The following is a 20126-nucleotide window of genomic DNA, read 5'->3' on the forward strand; positions in this document are numbered from 1 at the left end:
TAATGGCTAAAAAACTTAGAATCTGGGGGAGTGCAAGCCACATGGGGTTTTCCCCCATCAGAATTGAGATGGCTTAGAAGCGATGAATTCTAAGTATTGAGCCAACTGTGACAATACCAAGTTCCAATTAGCATATCTTAGTCAACCTCTGATCTCACCTTCTGTCAGAGAAAAAAAAATTTACTTCTCTCCATCTCCAACAAGTGACAGGTGCTTTTTACACTATGAACTTGTCTTCCCTGACAGGGCAGTTAAATAAATGACCAGAATTTCCAACTTGCTCTAAGCAAAACCCCTTTTACTCCTAGAATCTGCTCCCTTTCTGAAGGATCCTCTGCTCCTTTACAGGGAACATGTTTTAACATGTGAGAAATGCAAAACCAGAAGCAACCAGAACTCAAGCCCAACTCTACTTTGTATAGCTTAACTGTCAGAGGTCAATTTGCAATAATGGCTGGTGAGGTTAACAGCAAAAAAAAAAAAAAAATCAGCTTGCTTGGGTTATTTAATTTCAACTAAAGTCTAGAAGACTATAAGACCCATCCTTACTACTCTATCTTCCCTCTCGGAAAGTTCCTGAGAAATATGTAATCTTGAACTTGATTAGACTGAAAATAGAGAATTGTGAACAAGTGAGAACTTATTACTACACAACTGTTAGTTAAAACAAAATGGACACTTTAGTATTCTTTAAATTAATTCTAGATAAAACCTGGTGAGGTAAACAAATATGACCATGTCTTATTCTTTATGAGTCACTGTGACATTGTCACATCCTCTTTCTCACTACTACCTCTGCTTCTAAATAGACAAATCATTTTAGATAACAGGTTGTCAAAAGTTGGGAAAGCAGTTTCCTGTCAAATGAATCAGAAGTAAATCACTGGAAAACCCACCTGGTTAGGACCAGAGGAGCTGCTAACAAAGAGTTACTCTACTTCACAAGGCTCAGGTTTCTGTTCCTTTTATCTCACGCACTGCCCTTCCTTCTCCCCACTTCCCTAGCGCCCAAGGACAGTCTCCTGCTATCTCTGGGCAGAAGGGAACGGCTTTCACACAGGTGTGTGGATTCCCTTCTCTCAGCTCACAGCCACTCCCTGCATTCACACTGAGACCGGAGACCTCTTGTCTCACCTACTCTTACTCATCCTCTCGGGCGCATCCTTACCTCATCTACCCTTTACGTCACTGACCACAGCCCTGCGTGTGCCTACAATTATATGTCCATGACTTTCCACATAAGCATAGCTGCTTAAACAGGGGTGGCTTTTTTGTATGTCTTCACAAAGCCTTTTCCAAGGATACATACATGACACTCATTCTCAATTTATTTTTAACTCAGAGTACACTCATAAGACCATCAGGAGAGAACTCCCTCAACTTCCTCCTCCGCCACCTATAAATATCTGCCTCTGCTCCCATCCTCTCCTCCTTCCCTTCGCTTTCAGCAGAAAAGGAGTCACTCCTAGTATCCTGGACACTCACTCCAGCGGTGCTTGGGATCTCAAACTTTCCTGACTCGTGGAGACCTTGTTCCATCATATCCTTTCTACTCTAGACCTTCAACTCCTCCTCTCCAAGACCTCTTACCCTTCCAGGCTACAAATGAACATGCTCATCTCTCCCTTCTTAACATAATCCATTAACTCGGGCATCAAATATTTACTGAGCACCTCCTATGTGCCTGGAGCTCTTTTCTGCCCTGGAGATAAAGCAGTGAATAAAACGAAAGCTCCTGCCCTCATGCAACTTACTTTCTAGTGACGGGAGCCACAAAGAACAGACATGTGTGTAAGCATCCTAACTGTTGACCTTTCTCTCCGTCACTTCACACAGTCAGGCTTGAAAGAGCCGTGTACACTGCCTGCCTCTACTTCCCTTCCTCTTCCGCCATGGGTTCCTCACCCTGCTCCTGACAGGTGTGCGGACACCCCCAACACCACTAAAAGCTCAGACAAAGGTCACCACCAACGACCTTCTCTTCTTGAAAATCTCAACAGCATTTCTCAGTCTACTCTTAGTTAAACTCTCTGCAACAACAGGCTTCCGTTCCCTCTGCCCAGGTCAGCATTCCTTAGGGGCTGTCTGAAACACTCCGCTCAATTCACTCTCGGCCCTCTGTCCTGCGTGAACCCATCTATTCTCTTCTCGTTTTAGATAAAGCTGGAAACCAAATTTGGTTCATACACCACGTCCAGATACTCTATTAACTAATCACAATTTCTGCATGGAAGGAAGTTTTAGGAAGATAAGATAACACAGCAGCACAGTGGGCATAACAAAGACAGTGCTTACCATGTACCAGGCACTGTTCTAATCACCATACTTTCATGTATGAACTGACTTAGTTCTCATATCAATCCTCTCAGGTAAGTACTTTTATTATCCACATTTTACAGGCAAGGAAACCGAGACAACTAAAACCGACTACGAGAAAAAAAAAAAGCAGGAAAGAGGGGCTGGCCTGGTGGCATAGCAGTTAAGTGCGCGCGCTCTGCTGCTGGCCGCCCAGGTTCGAATCCCGGGCACGCACCGATGCACCGCTTGTCAGGCCATGCTGTGGCGGCGTCCCACATAAAGTAGAGGAAGATGGGCACGGATGTTAGCCCAGAGCCAGTCTTCCTCAGCAAAAAGAGGAGGATTGGCATGGATGTTAGCTCAGAGCTGATCTTCCTCATACACACACACAAAAAAAGCAGGAAAGAATCCCCACCTCTAATGAAAAATTCTTCTTTCTACAATTGTAAGGGAAAGTTAGAAGATAATCAAATCAAATTCAGGATTCTGAGCAATTTACTTCTTCTGACAATAGTGATCTTCTGTTAATTAACTTTTAATAATCATCTTAGTCATGTTTTCAACATGATAATCACTTTAATGATTTTTTTAATCTTTACTGAAATAGGATAATCTTAATTATTAAGATGTTTCACGAGTTATTTTTCTTAGCCACAAAGATAAACTTGAAGTTCATGATAGAATAACAAATAAATGGAATATATGAAATTTTACTATATTTATCCTATGAGCAAAATTACAATAAATTTATTGTTTGAACAATATCTTGGACATAGATACTCAAACAGGCACCTGAGAGAAAATTGGTAGGCCCTAAGACAAAAGTGTTGTGTGTGCACAGTTGGACATTATGGGTGGCCCATGAATGTCCTTAGCAGTCTAGGCGGCTACACTGTTTGCACACATTAGGATAAATCAACCAAAGGTCTGACTTAGTTCAACAAACCCAATATTTACCATACGGCTAAATACTTCACTGCCCTGGTTTCCCAACATTCTGCAAAAGATGTAATGTGGCCAAGAAAAGATGCTGGAAAACCACGTATATGAAATATTTAGTTTTTCCCAACCAGGATCAACCAGTTAAACCAAAATGAAGGTTGCTGACAATATCTGGTCTACAGAAAAACCTACCCAATTAGCTTAGGCCTCAGATCAGATCCTGTGGGTAATACATTTGGTTAAGGTAAAGGAAAAAGGGAATCAACAGATGGGCAGAGCGCAACAAAACACGACACGGATGTGTTGCGTAGTCCGCCGTCCACCCCCCGACCCCGTGAAGGGAGCAGAGGCACTCGGCGGCTCACACAAGCACTGTACCAGGCCTGGCGCGGTGTCTTCTGTAAGTAACTGCATGATAAACATCAGCTGGACTGAACGAGCAAAGCAGCCAGGTAGGCTGACAAACTGGAGAGCTGTCACACATCACCCAACTGTAAAAGTCACATGGAAAATCAGAGGGCACAGATTAATAGGTGAGGGAAACCAAGCAAAAACAAACGAACTTTAGACACTAACCAAATGCCAGGAAGCACCATGAGCCCCTGAGTGCCAGCCTAGCCAGCTCCCACAGGGGTCCCTTTTCCTTCCTGGCAGAGGCCCTGGGGACACAGCCTATACTTCTTTACTCTGTAAGGCTGCCACCACCCAAGGAATCCCGTTGGACTCTTCTCCCTACAAAGTCCATCTGTTCACTGAACGAGCGTCTACAAGAGCTTTCTGTTCCGGGCCCTGGGCATCCCGTGGGGAACAAGACAGCAAGGTCTCTGCTCTCGCGACCTGACCTTTTACTGGGGGAGAATCAGGTAACAAACAAAGACACGAACAAGATCCTTTCCGATGGTGGGAAGTCTTAAATAGAAAATTTAAAACAGAAAAAAGAAAGAAAAAGGAGAGCTGAGACAGAGAAAGAGGACAGGAGCTGCTCATTTAAACTCCGTGGGCAGGGGAGGCATCTCTGAGCTGAGACAGAACAGAGGCACAGCTGCTGGCCAAGCAGAGACCCTGGAGCAGAGCGTTCCAGGCAGAAGGGAAGCGAAGAACACAGCCTGGAGGCAGAATGGCTAGGGAGTTCAAGGGAAGGGAAAAGGCCTCCCCGCCCTCAAGTTCTGGTTCAAATGTCATCTCACCATGAGGTGGCCCTGACTGCCTGACTTTAAACCGTACCCACTGACTAGGCCCAGTAGTCTCTACCCTGCCTCATAATTTGTCTCCATTGGAAGTTTTACCATCTGACAGGCAATATATATTCCTTTATTAATTTAATTAATTAATTTCTGTCTATTCCTACAGAATGTAAGCCCCTTAAGGGCAGAGATTTTTGTTATTTTCGCCACTGCTGTACGGCCTGTACCTATGTGGCACATAGTAGGCACTCAATAAATAGCAGCTAAATAAATAAAAAGAAAGGGAGGAAGGGAGAGGGGTGGGAGGGAGGGAGGAGTGGGAAGGAGGCAAAGAGGAAGGAGAGAGAGAAGAGCCAGCCAGCGTGGCTGAAGTACAGCAGATGAGGGCACCGCATGAGGGGACAGGACTGTGTAGGCCGTGGAGACCATGGAATGGAGTTTGGATTTTATTTTAAAAACAAAGAGAACTCACTGAAGAGTTGTAAGGCAGGGAAGCAACGTGATCTAATTTGTAGTTTAAAAAGTTCACTGCAGCTGCTCTGTGGAAAATCAGTCAGAGAGAAGAAAGCAGGGACGCTAGGTACGGAGCTAGCACATCTGGAGATGAGGAAACAGTCAAGGCACTGCTTAGCAGTGATTCGCGTGGGGAGAAGCAGATTTGGGGTATTTCTCAAGGTAGCACCAAAAGAACTCACTGACGGACTAGATACGGAGATCTGAACTGAAGAAAGCAGAGGAATCAAGGATGTGTCAGTTACCAATTTACTGCTTCTCAGCCCCAAATCTATCCTTCATTGCCTGCTGTGTGAAAATTAAGGGGCACCCTTGAAGTAGTCTTCCTTTGCCTGATGCCTCAATGTTAAGCTTTGCCTGTAGAGAGCACTGGAAAGATGCTGCAAGAGGAATAGGCTTTTCTTTCCGGTTCCAGTGTGCTCCTCTAGGCAGGATAAATAAAATCTCAAGAATTTCAGTATTTCTGAATGTCCTATGGAGTCTTAAGCAACTTACTTTAAGAGCTTTTCTAATTTGAGACAATTGGAAAGACAGCTGGTCTAAGCCCATGAAACTTTCATGTTTTCACAATTATTTTTGCTACATATACAAGGATTTGAGCACTTTATTCTGTTCACTCATACTTAGTTGAATGCTAATACCATACTGCTTTGAGCATAGTAATATTAGAATCTGTTTTAATACACAGTAAAGTAAGGACCACCTCACTATTTTCTAAATTTTCTTGGCTATTCTAAAACATTTATTCTTCCACATGAACACTGAGATCATTTTATCTAATTTCCCACCCCCAAGAGAACTCTCCATTGGAGTTGTAATTGATTTCCCCTAAATTTATATATATTTAGTCTTCCCATCCAGGAGCATGACATGTATTTCCATTTTTTCAGATCTTGTTTTTTACATCCTTAAGATTTTACAATTTTCTTCATATAGATCCTATACCTTTCTTATGATATTTATCTTTAAGTAGTTCATAATTCTTAACACTATTATAAATGAAGTATTTTCTCCTCAACAAGGCTGTTCATTTCCATACTTTCCCCTGGCAACATCCCAATGATACCAACTAATGTTTTTACTTCTCACCTACCCCCGCACTACCCTGTCCCACAATGTCTGAGTTTTGCTAAAATCATTTAGAATATTTCACTCAGACAGCTAGGTTTTCTCTTGCAATATGTCTCTTCTATTTCAAAGATCCTTATTTAGCATTTATATTACACATTCCTTGTCACTCTCAATAGATGTAATTATATATATTTCAAAGCCCATTGTCCATCACTGTTTCCTCTCCTCCTTCTACCTTGGGGGGGGTCTCTGTTTCGTATTATCTCTTTGATTAGAGGATACTGCTCACATTGGAGTCTATGGGTGATATAATCTCTGAATCCTTGCACACTCACATAAAGCCTTCTTTTCTTTGAAAGGTGAATAATATCTAGACTGCATACAGGATTCTTGGAGTGTAGACCTCTCTCTAAATCCTCTGTGGATGTTTGTTACACCATCACCAAAGTTGTAGTACTGCAAATGAGAATAGTCTGTTTTCTTGTTGTTGTTGTAGTTTTAACTTTATCTTTCTACCTAGGAGCTTGTAGAAGTTTTTTTCTTTATCACTGAATTCAGGAATTTTATCAGAACATGCCTAGGTTTGTGTCTTTTCTCATCAATCTTGCCTGGAACACAGTGAACTCTTTCAACCTGCAGTCTTTTTCAGTTTGCAGGGAATCTTTTTTCAGCTTGGGGAATTTTTATTCTATTACTTATTTCTCCTTTTAAGATTCTTATTATTTCCATTTTAGGTTTCCTGGATCTATCCTCCAAGTCCTTTCACTTTATCTTCATGAGTTCCCATTCTAACTCTTGGTATTTTTGTTCGAATCTTTGAAATTGTTATTTTACTTGACCCGAGTTAAAAAAAGAAAAGGGCAGGAGAGATGTGCTCAAGCTGCCATCTTCCCAGAATCATTTCAAATGAGATTGTTTAAATGCTATCTTATCACTTGCGTAGAAAATAAAAATGCTTCTAAGTACTCAAAAGATAATTACCTAAATTAATACTTTTAAAACCCAAACAGCTATTTGTTGAGAAGTTACTAGATTGAAAGCTCCTTGAAAGCAGGGAATCTGCCTTCTGTGCATCTCTCACCCTCTCAAAAGATCTTACAAATATACGTACTCAATACATACATTTATTGATATATTAATATAATCAGTACCTTACAAGTTCCAAAAGGTAGAAGACCTTGTCATTACATTCAAGAAATGTAAAGTCTAACTGAGGAGGCAAAAATAACAGAAATGGAACAAATAAATAGTGGTCAGTTAAGTGTTAAACTGTGTTACTGAATACAACAATAGTTTAAAAATAGAAGAGATTAATATGGACTAAAGCAGTCAGATGGTTTCATGATGAGGGGACATCAGCCAGGCCATTAGACACGGGTAAATTTTAATAGGAGAAAAGGCAGTCCTGACAAAGAAAACAGTCACTGCAAAGGCAAAGAGATGGGAATGAACCTGCCAGGAAAAAGTGATGACACCATCTGACTGTAATAGAAGAGTCTGTCAGTACCGGTAGGGAAATAATAGACAGGGAGGTTGATGACAGAGCCTAGATTCATTCACTGGTTGAATAAGTTCTGAAAAGCACTTACTCTGAAGGATGCTGCGTGCTGTCCTCAAGTAGCTTACAAAGGGAGATGAGAATATTTAGGCAAATGATAATTTCATAACTTAAAGATAATCTGAAAAATAGTTATAATATAGGGGTAATATTACAGCTCAGAGCTCAGAGAACCAACAAATGAGGAAGTTTTTTTTTAACAGGAAGTTCATCTTCTAATACTTCCCTTGGTCTCCTTGAAGAAAAACAACAAGCAAAGAAGTATGGGAGGAAAACTCATACCAAGGCTTTTTCTACAAGTTCAATTTAAAAATGAAAGTTTCTCCTAGCCAGAGAGGAAGTCCAATAAAGTAAGAATGACAACTCTAAAATTTTAAGACAGGAAAAAAAAATTTTTTTAACTATATATGGTGATGGATGTTGACTTACTGTGGTGATCATTTCACCATACATATAAATATCGAATCATTAGGTAATACATCTGAAACTAATATAACGTTGTATGTTAATTATGCCTCAATAAAAAAGAAATTTTTAAGACAGCCTGTTTGCCTCAGTCACAGATTTACTAAACAAGAAACTATGAGAAGCTTCTACCTAACAATTCCTGCTGGGTTTATTTTTAAAAAGGAGATTTAGTGACAAGATTGGTCAGCACGATAATACATTCACACCTGACCCGAGTTAAAACCCACAAGTTCCAGTCTATGAGTAACTTGAGACAATATAATCCAAGGTCCTTAAAAAGAAAGGAAAGAAACCTATCTATGTTTTAATTTATCCCTAAAAGCAATACTCCTCTGAAAATAGAGATATTAGAGAACTATTCCTTCACAAAAAAGTAACTCCAAGAAAAATCAATTAAAGTATATGTCACTTACAGAAATATATACATTAATTTACACATTAATTTTAAAATTAAACATTAAACATCTTAAAGAAAAAAACACTAAAAACTCTTTCTGAGCCAGAATGTAACCACAACACTGTATCCATAGTCCAGAAGCTCAAGTACAGTACAAAGGACCTCGCAGAGATGCTAGACCTGTGGATTTTCGCTAGACCTGTGGATTTTCATTTAGGGCAGTCCTGGTGGCATCCAAAATATTTTCCTCCTGGGTTTTTTCCCTTTTCAGCTTCTCATCATCCCCATCTCAATTCAAGGAAGAAAAATTAATTTCATATCAAAATATAAGTATATAAAATTATCTTTCCCTTTATAAATAGTCTTATAGGATTTTACTCAATATTTTTTGTTTTTTTAAGAAATAAAGAAGTCACATTTTTCCAGAAAGTAGGCTGGCATGAAGGAAACCCTCCAACTATATTTTCAGGTGCTAACCCCTCTGCTTCTGGCAAAGCCAGGTCAGAAATACCCAACCTCACTCCTATTTCTGTCTATTTCTCTGAGAACAGGATAGAGCACTCCCATTCTTTTCCCTCCGAGGAGCCCTATCTCCAACACTCCAAAGACAGAAGCTGTATCCTAAGAAAATGGGGCCCAACAGTTAAGATAGTAAAGAATTTTGCCAAAATTACTTGAAACATGATTCAGAGAGATGGAGGCGGATGGAGGTGTGGAAACTGTGGGGTTTGGAGCCAAGCTGACTTGGGTTCCAACCCCAACACACTGTACTTGAGGCTTCGTGTTCTTTAACAAGCCTCCACAAAATGGAAGTCACACACCTATCTTTAGGAGTTGTTAGGATTAGAAGTACACTTCAAAGACTGGCCCAAGGTCATACAGTAAGCAACAGAAACAGGATTTGAACCCAGTCTAAATGACTCAAATCCAGCATTCTTTCTCCTTTGTCATTCATTTTATTTATTTTTTTTTATAATTTTATTTATTTTTCCCCCCAAAGCCCCAGTAGATAGTTGTATGTCACAGTTGCACATCCTTCTAGTTGCTGTATGTGGGACGCGGCCTCAGCATGGCCGGAGAAGTGGAGCGTCGGTGCGCGCCCGGGATCCGAACCCGGGCCGCCAGCAGTGGAGCGCACGCACTTAACCGCTAAGCCACAGGGCCAGCCCAGGCCCATTCATTTTAGAATGTTACTGTTACCGGTAGGGAGTAAGGGAAAGATCAGGCTGGGTGTTAACAAGAGGGGATCTGGCACACACTGCATTCCACTCAATGTGCAGGTGCTTTTCACTAGCTCAGTTTGCTCATCACCATGATAATAGGAGCTATTTATTCAGAACCTACTTACCGGCCAGGCAGAGTATATAAAGTACTAAGCACAGGGCCTGTTACATAATAAGCACTCAATAACTGATGGCTACTTATACAGAGATCTTAACTTCTTAAGAGAGCTTAGGAAAGGCTGGCTTCTTACAGGAAATTGAGTGGAACAGAAACCAGGCAGAAAAGGGGGAAGAACATGCCAGAATGGGCACTTCTCAGAGAAAGGCAACGTGTTCAAAGGCATGGAAGTGAAAAAGCACAGTGCTTTCAGGGAAGTGCAAATCATTCGGCCTGGCCAGAAAGGAGAGAAAAAACCTGGAAGGAGCAGGAACTGAGGCTAAAAAGCAGACAGGTCTTGGTACACAAAGGATGCTTGAATTTCATCCTGTGGATGGGGGAAGCCACTGAAACATTTCAAACAGGGAAAAGAACACAAAAGATCTGTGTTTCAGAATGATCATTCCATCACAGACTGGAGAAGGAAAGACTGGAAGCAGAAGAGATTGAAGGCAGGCAGACAAGTTAGGAGACTATTGCAATAGCCTCATCAAGAGATAGTAAGAGCCTGAACAAAGACTGACACAATGTGAATGGAGAGGAGGAGGCAGAATCAACAGGACTTAGTGATCCTCTAGAAGTTAAGGATGAGCCCCAAGTTTCTGACCTGGGTAAGTGGACATTCTGACGCAGGGAATATTTGTGAAACGGGCTGAACCAAGGAGCACAGTTTTGGACTTACTAAGTTACAGTTGTCTGGAGGAAACTGATGGGATATCTAGGGCAGAGGAGAGTCAGGGCTCAAGATATAGACCAAGGAGCCATCTTGCAGCCATGACAGCTGAAGCCCTGGGCATGGATGAGATGACTCAGCAAGTGTATATGAAGTGAGATGAAGGCTACTGACAGAAATCGGGAACACCCACATCAGCAGGAAGAGAGAGAAAAAGAAGCCCAAGAGAGAGCATAAGAAGAAAAAGTTAGGGAGCCAGAAGGAAATGATGCCACAAAAGCTAAGGAAGGAGAGAGTTTTATAAAGATAATCCACAGTATCCAACGCTGCAGAGAAAGATGCTGTATCCAGTGGGTACTTTTCAGTCTGAAATCAGAAGTCATTGGTGGCCTTGGAGACAGTTGTTTCAGAGCCTTAATGAGGCGGAAGTAATGACTGAGGAGGAGTGAGCAAAAGTAAGAAAGATGATAAAGGAAATGTAGGCTCCACCTTCCAGGATCTATGAGAAGAGAACGCAAGCACAGGAGAGCAAGCAGATTCCAATACAAGACTGTGGGAAGCTGCTTTTTTTTAAGATGGGAGAAACTTCAGCATATTTATAGGCTGAAGGGAAGGAGCCAAGAGCCAAGTGCTAAGTGAGAGGCTGAAGATAAGAGGAAGAGACAAAGACAAAAAGACTATGAATGAATAGATCAATCAATGAAGTAAGATCCCAAGATCCCAGAAGAGAAGGGACGGGACTGAGAACACAGTCAGAGGGTTACACAGTACAACAGGAGGAGGAGATCTCTTCCTCTGAGAAAACGAGGAAAGGGCATAAGGGTGGGAACTGAGACATGTAAGTTTGTTAGTGTTGAGGAGGGAAGCAGAGGGAGTCTGGCTTTCCTTACAAGCCAGTGAGAAGGAAAGGTGATAAAACATAGACTTGGTTCCTACTTGGCTTCCTACTTCTCTTTAAGAAACTGTTGAAAGTTGTAGACTCTGCTCCCAAAAAAGGCACATAAGCACTCACACTCAAAAATTCTGCACATGATTTCAGAGAGTATCCAGATCTGCTGAAGCCAACCCATGTATCCAAAGATTCTGTCAGCTGCGATGCTATAGAATTCCAAAGAAATGACCTTTCAGAACCTATCTTGTTCATAAAAGAGCATCCAGACAGAAAGCAACTTATTCCTTATAAACACAAAGATGTGAAAAACTCTCACTTAAACCTCTATGAAATAATCAACCAACCAAAAGAGATGGACTCTTTGATGTATACAACAGCACTAACTTAGACTCTAGGGATAAAGGATATAGGAGACCATCCCTGCCTTAGGAAACTTAGAATTTAAAGACAGAGTGACAGACGTTGGGTTTAGCAATGGCTTTAGATTAAAGTAGTATTTTTTAAAGGTGAAAGATCAATCTAGAATTGAAGAGAGACAAAAAATCAGACTTTACGTCTGAAGATAGAGGACTGAACAAGGCTGGTGGTAAATGTAACTCAAAGGAAAAGAGGATGCAAGGAAACTTTTGAAGCAGGAATCGAAAGGATCTGTTCACTAATGACAAATGGAGGACTAAGAAAGGGAAGAGTCAAAAATGATTTGAAGGTTCTGAGCATCCCCATGTGCCTTTTCAGAGCTTGTAGATGCTTGAGTATCAGAAACCATGCTTAAATTTCAGAGCCATTGCCAGAACCTACAGACTCAAAAATGTCCACATGCCAGATGTCCGTATGAAACAAACGAGCTACTCTTTTCTGCTCTAGTCAACTGCTTGCAGTGATCGAACATGTGTTGAACTGAGGGGAGAGGGTGCCGACAGGAGCAACTGATGGTGGAGTGAAGTCTCAGTTGTAAAAAATATATACCAAATTGATTCCATTCATCACTTCATACATAACAGTATTCTACTAAGTAAGACAAGATATTAAAAACAGCCAAGTCACTATGCATCCATTCACTATCAGAAACAAGAAAGACAACGTGTACCCAGCGCCTGCGGCATGCCACACACTACACTCAGCTTTTCTCCTATTACCTCATTTTAAACCTCCTTATAACATGAATGAGGCTGTCATTCCTTTTTTAAGAATTGAAGAAACTAAAACCAGGGAGGTTAGGCAGTCTGTCCAAGGTCACAGAGCTAATAAGTGATAGGCCAGGACTTGGACCCTGGCCAACTAGATGCCAAAACCTGTGCTCTCAAATGACTGCACAACCCCGCCTTGTGCCAAAATCAAATCCCCAAGACAGAGACTTCACGCTTCAACTCAAATCAAATTGAAGTGAGCAAAAATGTATTGCACTCCTAAAACAATGCCAGAAAGAAACAGTGGGGTAGGTATTTAAACAAGTTTAAGATATGAACCACCTCTGTAGGAGCTTACACTGAGGTGAAATGAAAGACAATTTAAGTAATTAAAAAATACAGAATTGGCAAAAATGATATAAGCCGTAAATGCTATAAGGTTCAAAGTGAGAGAGCTTACAGTGGTCAGGGTCAGGTTTATAAAAAAGGTACTACTTCAGCTGAACTCTTAAAGAATTGCAAGAAATTGTGCAGACAAGAAGGAAGGAGCATTTCGAAGAGCATTCCTGAATTAATCACGAGAGAGGACCATGGAGAACTGTAATTATATGTAATATAAATATAGTGTGAAGGCCCTTTTTAGCCAATCTTCTGAACTTTCAACTCTGAGGTGCTAATCCTTACACAGGCCGGGAAAGAAAGTAGCCACCAAGGGCTGGGCTAAGACTGAAGAGTTACTGATCTCTCCATTCAAAAATCCAGCTCAATGCTATGGGACTGTCAAACAACCAGATTAACTTTTCAAAATACACACCAGACTTAGGGTGTTCAAAGAAGCACCATCCTTTACAGTAAGGTGAGTCATTCTTCCAATGAATCTGTCTGTCACTTCTCTTCTGGAACTGCCCTAAAAACCAGTTAAAAATTACTCTAAGTTGTTTTTTTTGTGTGAGGAAGACCAGCCCCGAGCTAACATCCATTGCCAATCCTCCTCCTTCTTTTCCCTTTTTCTCCCCAAAGCCCCAGTAGATAGTAATTGTATGCATGTCATAGCTGCACATCCTTCTAGTTGCTGTATGTGGGACACGGCCTCAGCATGGCCCAACAAGCCGTGCTTCGGTGCACGCCCAGGATCCAAACCCCGGGCCGCCAGCAGCGGAGCTCGGGCACTTAACTGCTAAGCCACAGGGCCCACCCCAATTCTCAGTTTTTTGACAGTCACAACTAAAAGCAGTTTATAATCACTCTAATTTTTTCAACCACAGCTAGTTTGGACTCCAAAAGAACATCAACCAGCTTTTCTCTACTTGACGCCAAGTAACCTATACAACGAAACTCCACCCTCAAAGAATTAAAATTGGCCACCATGATGATTTTCAAAGGAATGTGCTACAGGCTGACAGCAATTCCTAACGATGAGTTCCAACACAAGATGAGTACGGCCCACCAAGAATACAGACACGCAAGTTTCAGTAGATCACTTAGATGATGCCTGGCTTTGCTTATTTAAAAATCCAGGGGCCGGCCCGGTGGCGCAAGCGGTTAAGTGCGCGCGCTCCGCTGCGGCGGCCCGGGGTTCGCCGGTTTGGATCCCAGGTGCGCACCGATGCACCACTTGGCAAGCCGTGCTGTGGCAGCCCCCCATATAAAGTGGAGGAAGATGGGCATGGATGTTAGCCCAGGGCCAGTCTTCCTCAGCAAAAAGAGGAGGATTGGCAGATGTTAGCTCAGGGCCGATCTTCCTCACAAAAAAAAAATAAAATAAAAATCCATACACCTGCTTTCCTTAATACTCTCAGCATCAGGTGTGACAACTGCCTATATGTAATTTTCCAGTAAAGGTGTATCCTATGAATTCATGACTGTGCTATGTATTTGGGGGGAAGTGGCCCACTTTCCTATTATAGGTAAAGCAGGAGGGATTTACCGGTGTTCTGGTGACTTAATTCTACTTGCCCACTTCTGAGACCGTGAAATACAATCTCCATCCAGCGTCTTTCCCTTTTCCTCTTCAACTTGCTGACCTCTTCCCCACTCCTAGAGAGGATTCACCTCAACTCCCAGGAAGAAGCCCTCTCTTCTCCTTCGGCCTTCATGGTGGCCCCTGCGCCATGCTTTGAGGACTACCTATGTATGTGATGAAACAGACAGGAGAAGGGGACGATGTGACTGTGTGTGTTGTGTTTGTGCTCAGAGAAGTGTTCAAACAAAAAAAGGGAGGATCTCTTCCTGTAAGTGTTATTTTATCTTAAATATCTTTCTAGTTGTCATCTTTGGACTGTTCTCAGACACTGAACGACTTGAGCTCCTTCCCACACGCCACAGAAGGATGGCGTTTACGTCCCGCTTTCCTTCACACCCAGACTGAACTGCACAAGCTACCTCCTAGCCCTCTCTATTAGCCCCACAATCGCATCTTGTATTTATAGAGCTCTGTTGTTTCTTTTTCACAACAACAATACAGCCGATAGCTTCCTCTTTTCTTAGAAGGCAGCCTCTGGACAGAACTCTATCGTGGTCTCATGTGATGTTCTGTGGGTATTTTTAAGTGATTTCCCTCCCAGACTCAGAGCTCCCTGAAAGCTAACACAGTACCCTGCTCACCTCTGTATCCCGAGCACATAGTAGGCAGAAAATAAACGTCTGCTGAGTCAAATAAGTGAACAATAGACTTGAAGGAGATTTCAGAAAGAGAATCAACAGGACTATTTGGTGTTGTGGCATACAACTGTTTTGTAGCATTTCCTTAGAGTAAAAATTAGAGTTAATAGCTTGTGCAATAACAGGAAAGATATTTAAATCATTCAATGGTAACAGATGTCATAATTACATGGCAGCTTAGGATAATGGCACTTATTAAATGAGCAACTTGACACAAAACACTTAGCCTTTCTGAGTCTAAGTTTGCCCTTCTATTAAACCAAAAAGAAAGAAAAGGTGAGAAAGGTAGTAATAATATCTATTCTACCTAATCACAAAGTCACAGCGAAGCTCAAATGACATAATGTATAAGATCATTACACAAATATAATGTATTATCAGATAGATTTAAACAAATAATTCTCATCATTAGTGTTACTTTCTGTACACGCACTTGACTCAAACATATGAATAAAGTTCAGACAACAGAGCTTATTGTCAAACATATAATAAATATAATAATATTATAATATATGTGCATTATGAAAAAATTTTCAATCCTGGGAATACTTGCAGAAACCTCCTACCTATTCAATTCATCTATAGAAAAGCTCGTGATTACGTGTAAGTTCAATTTTAAATGACTCTCCGGACAGTTTCGGGCTGTTCTTTCTGGTGCAGAAGCAAGAGGCTTCACCCACCGAGTCCAGGTGACGCACTGGAAGCAGCAGACGCAGCACAGGGCTCCGCACCGCGCTCTGCAGCACACAGCCAAGGAGGCAGAGACCTGCATTTCAGTTCAGAGTTGGCTGAGCCAGGACCAAAACCTGCAGCTGCAAATAAAGGCCAGCACAAAGAAAATTCTTTAACAGTATACAGCTCAGACTATCACTATGATTAGGACTACCTACAACCTGAACCTAAAAAAAAGAATAAAATCAAGGAATGGGTGCACCAAAGCCAGCAACACACAATAAACACAGAGTTAAAGCACCGTTTTTATTTTAGAAGAAAAAAGTACTTTTGTCAGAGCAGTAGCTGTAGAGAAAATGTAAAACAAACAAACCAGCACAGGTTCGTTCAAAATTTGCTACAGACATCACAAGTAACACCATGCTACAGATGCGGGGCTGCTGGCTTGTTGTAATGTCATTTGAATTCCTAAAAATGTCTACCGACTTCTCCGGTCACCCATCCCCTGTACTTGAAGCAAGAGAGAAAGACAGCTGGCTGGGATGCTGACACTGCAGGCACAGGGTTTTCCTACTGTATTTTTTCCCGTTATCCATGGCTAAAAGAGATGAATACAGGATAACGTAGTATAAAGCTACAAGAAACCAACTCAAACGAAGTCATATGCCAACCAAAACAATCCTGCAGTGGAAAGCAAACCATGCACTTGTCCTGAAACTGTTTAAGCCTTGGCATCCACAGTTTCTATGTAGGAGTCTCACACCTTGCTGAAGGAGAGAAAGGTGAGCTCATCAGTGTGAGTCCTAGAAACAGTTCCTCGGAATCCTCTCTAGAAACACCCAGAGAAGTAAACAATAATCAGCTGGAAGCAGATATAGCAGGAATGAGGAGCTTCCAGGATTTCCCTCTCCGTGTAAAAGCAATCAACTACTATTTTTAATTTTATTCTGACGTAAACATCCAGCCAAACCTCTCTCTCTCTGGCTAATCACAGATAGCTGATCTGTTACTATAAAGTAACTGCTTTAAAAGTCAGATTTGAATGGAAGTCATCACAGATTTAATGACAAGGCTTTAGTCTAGGAGAAAAAGGAGGTACCTTCACAGGCAAAACCCACGGTAATGCCCTAAACACTTCACAGAAACAAACTGATTCTGGGAACTGACTGGCCAAAGAATAACTTCCCAACTGATTAATTGAAAAATAATACGTTGGTAATTAAGGGCAAATGAAAACAGCACCTCCCTATACATTGGGAAAATCTCACAGGGGGTTATTAAAAATAATTATTTCCTTCCATGCCCAACTGGATTTATAACACTCAAATCTATTTCTGGTTTTTTTTGCTGTAAAGGATTGAGGGGGCTGGGGAGATAATGCCTTGATAAGTAAAGAAAAAATCAGAACTCTCTCCTGGGAACTTGTCACATTCTTCTTTTCCAATCAACAATTTTTAATCCACGTGAAAAATGCTAGTGAAGGGGGCCTTCGGCAAGGAACTCAGTAAGAATATGCAACTCTGGGGACACCAGCACGGTACTGACATCAAGCTTGGAGAAAAAGCTGCTTTTGTCTGAGGCAGCCTGTGATAAAAACAGGAACTTTATGGAGAACTGATCACAACTGCAGAAGAAGCCTGATCACATGCCCACGACAGAGCAATGTTTCTCTCATTGTTGTCCAAGAGACTTCTCTCATCACAGTGGCTTGATTTATTCCATCCTTTTAACTCTCAAAATAAATCCTACCCTCCTCGTACCAATCCATTGTCAAAAGAAAGAGGGTGCCGGCCAGGATTTGCATGTAACCGGTAGCCGCCTCTCCCCACCTCTTCAAAGACTCCAAAAGGTGATCGGATGCGGAAAATCCAGCCCGAATACAGGCACCAGGAAAAACGCTTGTGACAAAGGTGGTGGAAAAGCAGCCCCGTGCGTCTCACGTTGGGTTAATGCCGGTTAATGCCACAGCTTCTCATCTCCCCAGGACCCTCCGCGGCCCACCCTGCTTCTAACCACTCCTGTCACTGGGGAGGCATCTCGCATTGTTAAAGAAGGAGGAAGAAGTGCTGCGGATTCCCATGTGTCTTTCTCTTTTTCTGAAGGGGGGAAAGCGGACTGAAACAGGCGTGGGGCCCTCCCCTCGAAAAGCGTAGAGGAGGACAGGCGAAAGCTGTCAGCCACCCGGCTCGCAGCCTCGCCCCCACCCCCACCGTGCCCAGGCGCCAGGGCAGGAGCGGGAGGGCGCAGCTTTGTCTCGGCTTCTGGGGGGCAGGGAGCGCAGAAGCAGCCTGGGCCTGGGGAGGACCTCCCCCCAGCCCCTCCTGAACCCCCGCCCCGAGAACACAATGAACCACCCGGGAAACCCACTTCGCGGAGTGGGAGAGGACGGCAGACGAGCCTCAGCGGCCGGCCAGATTTCCGGCAGCCTCCTCCCCTCCCCGCACGGCCACGCGGGCGCGCGGCGGGACCCGGGCTCCCCCGGCCGCGCTCCGCAGCGGCGCCCGCACCCCCGCCCGCTCCTACCCTCAGAGAGCTCCAGCTCCAGCTCCGCCAGCTGCGCCCGCACTTCGGCCGGCAGCGCCGCCACCGCGGCCGGCGCGGGCTCCAGGCCTCGCTCCGCCATCCCGGCTCCGCCAGCCGCACTCCGGAAGACAAGAGAGGGCGCCGAAGGAGGGACGGACTGACGCGGGCCCACACCCCGGCTACAGGATCCGGCTCCGGCCGCCGAGCGCCGCCAGCGCCGCCGCTGCCGCCGCCGCCATGAACGAGGGTCACGTGAGCGCGGCGGCCCCGCCCCCGGGCCCAGGACGCTCCGCCTCCGCAGCCGAGTCCCGCTGAGGACTCGCGAGCTTCGGGCGCCCTCTACTGGGAATTTCTGAAACTACGAGCCCCAGCCCGCCACCCCGAGTTCTCCTACGAGAAATGGGCTCATGGTGTTGATGCTCGCGTGGACACGTAGAGTTTACGTTTTACAAACTCACGACCAAGAAGGTTTCAGGAGCCCCAGGCCCTACTTTTTCCAGTTCTCTTCACTTAGTAGCGTATGCCGTTGTCTTGCCCCTTCCTCCATTTTCCCCCGATTGACACCTACTCATTTATAAGGACCTGAACACAAGCCACTTCTTGTACTGGGGCTTCCCTGTCCTATGGTCCTATTTGCCAGAAACTTTGTTTCTATTTCAGTTCCAGCATCTAAGACAATGGAGGGAGAATATGCTTCCTCCTACCTAGACTTCCAACTACTTGCAAAAGGGGAACTCACTCTTCTTTATCTTTTTATCCTCCTCAGTGTATGACTTAACAGGTGTTCCAAAAATATTAATATTTTAATTCAATATAAGGAGGATCCAAACATTTGTGTGTGTTTACCAGGAGCTACTGGGCAGACGCTTTAAATTCTCGTTCATATTGTTTCTTTAATAGTGTTGGATCTTTTTATAATGCCAAAGCTCCCCTTCACAATTTGAGTGCTTCTAGTGTTTTCACTTTCCTTCCATGCTGACCCAAAACTGGCCCTCTGAGAGAAAGGAATGCCACATCTATTCACTAGGAGTTTTTAGACAGTTTTATATCATTCACGGGCTGGAAGGAAAAAAAATTTTTTTGAGCTGAGAAAAGAATTTCACCTTGAAAAAAAATGTGACGTCATGGCTGATTGAGGGGTGGACTTGGAAGTTTCCTTTTAACTACAACAATGTAAGAAGAATCTGTAGGAATATATTTACATATGTCCTCTGGTTTACATGAGGACTGCTGCATGTTTTTTAAAAAGCTTCAAGTTCACTGACATTCCTCCCATCAAAAAGTGAGGTCCATGTCCCCTCCCCTGAATCTGGATGGGTTTCTGACTGCTTTGACCAATAGAATATGGCACAAAGTACAGCACAGGGAATATAGTCAATCATATTGTAATAACTGTCTATGGTGACAGATGGTTACTAGACTTATCATAGTGAACATTCATAATGTATATAAATGTCAAACCACTATGTTGTACACCTGAAACTAATATAATATTGTATGTCAACTATATTTCAATTTAAAAATATAATAAAATAAATTAAATTAAAAATAAAGATAAAAAAATAATAGGGCACAAGTGACACCATGCACTTCCGAGGTTAGGCGCTAGAAGGCCAAGCAGCTTCCCTGGTTCTGCTGGAATGTTCCTTCTCCAGAGAACCCTTCCCAGGATCCTCCCTCCCAAGACACTCTTTCTGAGAACCCAGCAGCGATGCAGGGAGCTGGCCACATGGAGGCCATGTGAGGTGGCCTGCCCACCTGGCCCAG

The 20126-nt window shown here is 43.0% G+C and overlaps 1 protein-coding gene across 3 annotated transcripts in view; it reads right to left on the reverse strand.

Moving 5' to 3' along the window:
- DIP2B (disco interacting protein 2 homolog B) overlaps nt 1–18561 on the reverse strand; it is a 205228-nt gene extending 186667 nt beyond the window's left edge. For 2 of the 3 annotated variants that reach the window (XM_058558283.1, XM_058558282.1), the window contains exon 1: nt 18360–18560. In XM_058558283.1, coding sequence (XP_058414266.1) covers nt 18360–18459 — 100 coding nt within the window. In that variant the 5' untranslated portion in view covers nt 18460–18560. Of the gene's footprint in view, nt 1–18359 lie in introns of all 3 variants that reach the window. The other variant, XM_058558284.1, reaches the window with a different exon arrangement.
- Between the last annotated feature and the right edge of the window lie 1565 nt (nt 18562–20126).

This window comes from Diceros bicornis, chromosome 17 (assembly GCF_020826845.1).
Source record: "Diceros bicornis minor isolate mBicDic1 chromosome 17, mDicBic1.mat.cur, whole genome shotgun sequence".
Taxonomy (NCBI): Eukaryota; Metazoa; Chordata; class Mammalia; order Perissodactyla; family Rhinocerotidae; genus Diceros; species Diceros bicornis.